The 8,373-nt window shown below is 33.4% G+C and overlaps 1 protein-coding gene across 1 annotated transcript; it reads right to left on the bottom strand.

Moving 5' to 3' along the window:
* Window positions 1–5,294: 5,294 nt before the first annotated feature.
* Window positions 5,295–8,146, bottom strand: LOC131955202 (histamine H1 receptor). Its single transcript, XM_059319223.1, has 3 exons — window positions 7,846–8,146; window positions 7,132–7,258; window positions 5,295–6,606 (listed from the first exon to the last, which is right to left on the bottom strand). The coding sequence occupies exons 1-3, from the start codon at window positions 8,138–8,140 to the stop codon at window positions 5,424–5,426; spliced, it is 1,605 nt and encodes a 534-aa protein (XP_059175206.1). The 5' UTR covers window positions 8,141–8,146; the 3' UTR covers window positions 5,295–5,423.
* Window positions 8,147–8,373: the final 227 nt, after the last annotated feature.

Here is an 8,373-nt window from a genome sequence, read left to right as displayed (position 1 = left end):
GAGATCAAAACCAACCTTCACCGACACTAGTATGAACTCGGCTACCATCAATTCCTAAACATGCATGTGCCAACTTTGCAACCTGCCTCAGTGTTAGCAAAACTCCCCGACCCTAGTATGGACTCTACACCTACCGATTCCAAAACATGCATGTTCCGAGTTCAAAACCAACCTCGGTGAAAACTTCACCGACCTTAGTTTAACTCTCCCTAACAATTCCAAAACATGTATGGTCTAGATTCGAACCCTGCCTCGGTGAAAACGTCACCGACTCGTGTATAAAATCTGTCCCAACCAACTCCAAACCTTCCCTGGGCACCCGAATAAAAATAACTCACCCAGCCCCTTAATCAATAAAAATTATTGATTTGTACTTTAGAGTGATTAGGTTGAATGATATGTATGCTAACGTCATATCATATTTAGATTTTACGTCATTATTTTGGTGAACTTTAAATGTAGACATTTTAAACGGTGTGTCATTTGACACGACGTACTATAACGTTGTTGTTTTTTAAAACTTGAAGTTTATAATCTTAAGCAAATTTACCACCACCTTACCACCACCTTACCACCACCTTACCACCTTACCACCACCTAAGGTGATCAAAAATTAAGATGACAATGTAAGATATAGAAAAAGAAAATACATTGAGTGGTAAAAATAAAAAAAAAAAAATTGTCATTAGACGTAATGTATTATGTATAAGTAAACTTTCTTAAAAATTAACGAAGTTCAAGTCAAAAAGAAGTTTGATGAAAACTGTAATACTAAAGTGAACATGGGAAGGTAATCTGCTGCAAGACTAAGATATATATTCGTCTTCCTTCTAGGTTCATTGTCTTTTTTGGTTGAGGTTAAACATCGCCCTGTTTTCAAATATCGCGATGTACGTCACGTTCTCTCCCGTGATTTTGATTCCAGTCATACCTCTTATACAGGATACCGAGTTACATAACTTTCAGGGACAAGTAACAAAACAATAACACATTAAAAAATCACAAAAGGCCATATATAATAAATTTTTATTGAATAAAAACAACCCCATCGGTCTACAGTCTAGGGGAGATGTCACATTGTGTCTACTTGTCTTTTAATATAAAAGTAAGAAAGTGAGTTTCTGTGTTGGGTGTAAGGAGATGTGTGTGAGAAGTCATCCTATGGGATATTCGTGTCGGTCGCTGATGTGTCGTCTGGTAATGTTTTGATGTTGTGTGGTATTTTATAGTGGTTCGTTAAATTATATTTTCTTGTAAATTCTTGCAAACATTCTCTACATGTATGTCTTCGTCGTCTGTGTGCCGTATCGTGATGTCGTTTCAAACCATGTTTGCAGGTGAATGCATGCTCACATATGTCACATGTATAACGTATCATGGGTAGGTCGTCTACAGGAAAAATAGCGGTGTGTGAATTAAGGTTACTGTCATTGTTAGTCTTTACGCGTTTGTTGTTTGCTATGTCGTCATACATCGTATGTCGCTTTAATGGAATAGTGTTGGTCATGGTACGAGTTGTTTGGATCGCTGCTAGGGGTTGCATGGTTTGTCTGTCGGTCACGTATAGTGGTTGTGGAGTTTGTCTATCGGTTGCTGATGGGGTGTCGGTCGGTGATGTTTGGTTGGTGTGTGTTGTTTTACAATGTCTTGTTAAATTGTCAAGTCGTGTAAATAGATTCCCGCATGTTGTACAGAGATGTCCTTGTCGGCGGTGAACAGAGTCGTGATGTCTTGTCAAACCGTCTTTGCGGGTGAACACACGGGGCGATTGTTAGTCAATTCATGAACAAAAACACTTTAAATCTTAGAGAGCTTATAGATGGGACCGATCTTAATTTTCCTACAAATTCTGGTGTTAGTATGAGTCGCGTCTGCTTTGAGCGCCTGTTGAGTTTACAGGATGAAATTTTAAAAGCCTTTGATGAATTGGAAAAACGTTAATAAACAAATAAAATATAAGAAGACTTTTGTTCTAATTTAGTGTGTGTGTGTGTGTGTGTGTGTGTGTGTGTGTGTGTGTGTGTGTGTGTGTGTGTGTGTGTAGCATACGCGTACTAGAAAACCAACAAGGTAATGTCCGGTTGCTCAACCTAATTACACCACCAGCTGTCGCACAACAGCTGTTGCATAATGACCTATGTACTTCCCGGAGCTAACAAAGCGTTCGGTAAAATCGATTAACGTGGTAACAGATGTTCCCACACTTAACGCTGGCTTCGCGTTAATTACCATACCTCCCGGTGGGATCGCTTCGCGAACCCACATAAATCAATGACGGGTGTCAAAAAATTTAATTAGGTGGGCTATCAAGTTGATGATGGTCCAGTGGGTGTGACCAAAATTAACTCGGACAGTGTACGGTCCCTCACAAAAAGAAAAACTTTGCTGGTGAATCGATACGTGCCGGGTGCCATTAGCGAGTAACAGGTGTTGTTAATGTATGTTATTCACAAAGTACACGCTAACGCACCCCTACCCTCAAACCCCATCATTACTCCCCCTCTCATCCACCAACACCCCTATCCGTTTACTATTAAACATACATACAAGTAAATAAACAAACCAACAAATTAAACAACAAAGAAAAGAAATAAACAAATTTAAAAAATGTAAAATCAAAGAAATAAAATTAAATTCAAACTAATAATCAAATTAAAATAATTACTAATTATAAAATAAAATTTTAAAAAAAATTAAAAATTTAAATAAAATTCAAACTAATTAAATCAAACTAAAATTAATTAAAAAGTAAACAAATAATCAAATTACGTAACTCGTCAATAAAAATAATTAAAAAGTAAACAAATAATCAAATTACGTAACTCGTTAATAAAAATTACACAATATAAACAAAGTAATTAAATTAAACAACAAGTAAACAACAAATTAAACAATTAAAAAAGTAAACAAATAATTAAATTACGTAACTCGTTAATAAAAATTAATTAAAATTTTAAAAACTCATTAAAACTAATTAAAAAACACATTAAAATTACGTAACTAGGTAAAAAATCAATTAAAATTTAAAATTTAAATTTAAAAATTTAAAAAATTAAAATCCAATTACGTAACTAGTCAATAAAAAATTACACAATATAAACAAAGTAATTAAATTGAATTCAAACTAATTATAAAATAAAATTAAAAATAAACAAAATAAAAATAATTAAAATCAAATTACGTAACTAGTTAATAAAAATTAATTAAAAATTAAAAATTAAATTCAAACTAATTAAAAAACGCATTAAAATTACGTAACTAGGTCACTGATTACGTAACTAGGTCAATGATTACGTCACAAGGTCACTAATTACGTCACAAGGTCACCGGTGGTGACCTACTGACCTACTCCCCATCCTGCTCACCCACCCTAGGGTGGGTGAGTATTTTACTATATCTCATTGTCCATCCTGCTCACCCACCCCACCCACCTGCTCATCAATACATTCCCATTAAAACGGGCAGCCCTGAAAACTTCGCGGGCGGGTCGATACGTAACAGGTGTGGCTGATCGTTATCTTTAATGGATGTTATTCACAAAGTACAACTAGCACACCCCTACCCTCAAACCCATCATTACTCACCCCTCCCCTCAACCACCCCTCTCCGTTTACTATTAAACACACATACAAAGAAATCAAATAAACAAACCCCATGCTGCGACACCACCCCCACCCCCTACCCTGCGCCACCACCAGGTGGTGGGAGTATTTTACTATATGTCTTTGCGCATCCCGATCCGAGTATTTTACTATATGTCATTGTCCCAGGCTGGGGGAGTATTTTGCTATATAACCTTTGCGCATCCCAAATTCGCTCCAAAAGGGACCTAATATACTACTGTTGAACGCATGGAATGATGACGAATATAGTGCGAAAGTGACAAATTTGGGTAGAGACTGGTTTCTAGGAGTTTGAGTGTGAGTTAGTCGAATCTCGATCGTCGGTGTGAAAGGACGTGTGCTGGTAGGCATGACTCAAGTTGAGAGATAGGTTCTAGGAAGATAGATATGTGGATACAATAATAAAAATTCGAACAAGAAGTATTTAGTTCATCTTATTTCTAAACGTCGTTGATTTGTCTGAACGTAAGACAACCTTAGTGGTTCTCAAGGTTTAGAACTCTCTCCCTGGTATTGGAGATGAGCTAAATGGTAGTTGGCTGAGTCAAGTGACTCAAACCCTCTCACTGCACGCCATAAGCGTAACAATATATATATATATATATATATATATATATATATATATATATATATATATATATATATATATATATATATATATTATAATTAAGTCCTGAAATAGTTTAGTATAGAAACTCTTTATTTGCATAGATTCTAGATCTAGATAGTGCTAGATCTAGATGTAGAGTATACATCTGGCTTATTAAGTCGTCTAAGTTTTTGTAGTTCTAGATCTGAAACCTAGATAGATAAATCCCATTTATTCTCGAATTAGATGATCATTGAAGCTATAAAACAAAGATTTATATCAAATAATTAAGGACTTACATAATTTAATAAAGAAACTCAACAATTTATTAGGTTTTTATAATTGATTTTATTTTTAAATAATTAATTTTGTTTTGATCTAGATTCTAGATTTTAGATCTAAGATTGACTCTCTTACCGTCCGACAGCTTATCTGAAGATCTAGAGAAAATTTATTGTATACTCAACTTAAAAGAATTTTTGTAAATTGATAATACTGTTGGAACCTAACAAAACTAGCAAACGGACCTAGCGTTAAAGATAAAGCCAATAGAAAATTAGCTTTATAATGCATTAACCTAACTTTTGAATAACTATTAAAATCTTTAACGGAGGCCGCCATTATTATTATAAAAAGTAAATAAATCATGTGACGTCACTATAAGTAAAATCATTATTCTGAACATTTATAATTAAAGTGATGAATCTAACTATGAATATAACAATAAATTAATTAACGTCTTTAAATTAATTTGTGATTAACAGTTTGGTCAAAAAGAACATTGTTCTCTACTTAAATACGTATTTTACAGCTCTACACATACTGCAGATTGTCTCCTGTAACCAAGCAGACAACCAAACAAAACAAAATAAAATACAAAAAAAAAAATACAAATATGTAAACGAACTTGATTTTTAGTCGTATTTAGATATATATACGACACATTTGAAAGAGATGAAGGCTAGAAACTATGAGAATAAAACTTTGCATGTTGTAAAAGTAATTTCAGAAACTTACAATTAACCGTTGTTTCGCTTTTTTTTTTTCAAAAGAACATGTATGTGTGATAAGATTGTGTTAATATTTAAACATTGACAGACCTCAGTACATATTTTTTTTAAAAAGTCCAGTTATTGATGGATGAACCCTAAATGTATTAACGTCAACCTATCGAAAAGCATAACGTGGTCATACTTGATATACGCTATGAGCTACCAGAACCTGAGCAGTTTGAAACATTCCCTCCGGAAATTGACGTCACAGAGGCTGTAGACGACCGGGTTTACTGCTGTGTTGAGAAGGTATGACCTCAACATGAACTCATACACAGACTTCAGCCGTGGACTCATGTTAAAAAATAACTTGGGCGCCGCTAACTTACAGTACATGACGGACAGGAAGGGGAGGAAACTCGTGATAAACGCTATGGTTATGATGGCTAGCATGACGGTAGTGCGGTTTGAACCTTTGATGGTGTTCGTGGACATTCGAGTTATCCGGTCTCTTCGGAATTTACTTTGAATTGTACTGAATAAATTGCTATTGTTTCGTTTTTTTGATTGCGTGTCTTTTTTTAAAAAATCTTCTCTGTTTTTGGATTCGGTACAATTATTTTTATTCTTTGTCGCAGAGGTTTCTAGATCTACTCCTGATTCTGTTAATGTTATTAGGTCTGTTTTGTCTGATCTAATAGATAGGCTCTCGGGAATTTCCCTGATACTGTTATCTATATTTAGACTACCAGATGATGATAGAGTCTTGATTATATCTTCATCAACATCTTTAAGTTCACTCGCTACATCAGATTCTGATAATAAACAATGTAATTCTTCCTTGTTTTGACGTGACTCGTTTTCATCAATTGATAAATTATGAACACCGTCCGTCAATTTCGAAGATGTGTTTTTATCGTGGTTTATTTCTAATTGAATGTCAGTATTTTGTCTTGAGATATCATTACTGTCAGCAGTGGCACCAGAACATTTGCTGTCTGAATCTGTACAAACTCTACACTCCGAACTCTCCTTCGTGGAATCGGATCCTTTCTCATGGGCTTTAGTCGCAGTCTTCATAGTAGAGCCTCTAAAAAACTTTCTCCTGTGTGCTTTACACCCGATCATTATGTACAAAACAACTAGCGGCGTACAGATTAGAACAAACAATGCAATGAACAAGTAGGCGTTCAGGCTAGGCAAGATGGTGCGGGCAAAAGCGTCATCTGTCCAGCACTGCTTTCCAAAGATTCCCGGAGTAGGCGTTTTGACGGTTTGTACACCGTTGATGACAGCGGTAGGCGTGGCCAAGAAGAGAGACACAAGGGCAATAACCACACAGGTAACTTTAGCTGAGGTTACTGTTACTTGTTTGGCATATGGTTTGCAAATTTTTCTGTACCTAAAACATAAATTCTCCAAGTTTAACGAAAACGCAAAAATATTTAAATAATTGTGTGCATTGATAAATGTGTATGTATGTGTTTATATATATATATATATATATATATATATATATATATATATATATATATATATATATATATATATATATATATATATGTATATATATATATATATATATATATATATATATATGTATATATATATATATATATATATATATATATATATATATATATATATATATATATATATATATATATATATATATATATATATATATATATATATATATGTGTGTGTGTGTGTATATATATATAAATATATATATATATATATGTGTGTGTGTGTATATATATATATATATAGTTATTATTTATTTATTTTCAAGTGTGTATATAATTCAAATACATATGTATGTATATTTATTGCAAAGTAATATATTTGTTTTGCTATATGTGTAAATATAGGCCTATATATTGGTATATGCATATATATTAAAACTGTATACAATTGTATATACCTTGTAACACAAATAGCCAACAGTGCTAGAGATGATCCTAGAGTGTTAAACGTGTACAGAAAACTTTTAGTCCTGCAGATTGAAGGTATGTCAATAATCCAGCACTTAAACAAGTTATGTATGTCCACTGGAATAAAATAAGGTGTATGACCATTAGTATGTCAATAATCGTATACTGACCTTATATATATATATTAGTAGAAACGTGGAAACTCACACAATTATTATATTATTACAGAAAATGTATCTGTGATATTAAACATTTTTGCTATTTATACGGTGTTAAAGTAGTGTTTCTTAACTCACATCAAATACCAGGGTTTTTTATGTTCTTGAGAAAATAAACATGTTAGTGTATCTTGAATAACTAAAGGTTTGTTAACTAACGTGAAAATCAAAAATAGTTATAAATAGCGTGCAATAATCTACATTTGATAACGTACCATGTATATATGAAAAAAAATTTAATATTTTACTCTTGTATACAAATTTACATATATACATTGTTGAAAAAATATCCTTGCTAACTTAATCGACTTAACAGGTTTGTTAATTAAAGTAGATCAACTAGATTTGATATTAAATCAGGAAAACACATGGCCAAAAAATACATTCTCGTCATATAGTTTACATTTCTTAACGCATTTGATATAACAAATTTATTTGTTTTTAAGTGAAGTAAAGACAGCGTGAGTTTAAACATTCTTAACTCACGTGGTATAACAAAGAGATTTGTTATCAAGTCAAAAATAGATAGCGTCAATATAAAAATTCTCGTGGGTTTTGACGTGAAACTCCTGGTGTAGACCAGCAGAACTAGGGAGTTCCCCACAGCTCCAACCACGGCTACAGCTGTGAGGAACACGATGGTGGGGGTCATGATGCGGAGGGAATGTTGCCGCAGCTGTTCCAGGTACCATCTCTTGTACTCCTCCGTGTAATTTGTCGTCGTGTTCAGCATAGAGATTGTGTCGTTAAACATGGGGGTTGTTGTCATTGTTCCCATCATGTTACGTATATGCTTAAAACGATAGAGGAAATGATTAGAACTAATACAATGATTAAAGGAACTGGAAAAATATTCGTGGTTTATGTTCATACGTTCACAGTTATTTTAACTTATGGAAATTACGTAAATAAAGAGTGAAGTGACTACTCGAATGCGAATAACATGTGACTATGATTACAATTGATGTAAGCCTAAGCGTGTCGCTAATACTATTGTACTATGTGATTGTCTAT

The sequence above is a fragment of the Physella acuta genome, unplaced genomic scaffold (genome assembly GCF_028476545.2).
Source record: "Physella acuta isolate Inbredline_101_S28 unplaced genomic scaffold, ASM2847654v3 ptg001058l, whole genome shotgun sequence".
Taxonomy (NCBI): domain Eukaryota; kingdom Metazoa; phylum Mollusca; class Gastropoda; family Physidae; genus Physella; species Physella acuta.
This window is presented reverse-complemented; position numbering and strand designations above follow the sequence as displayed.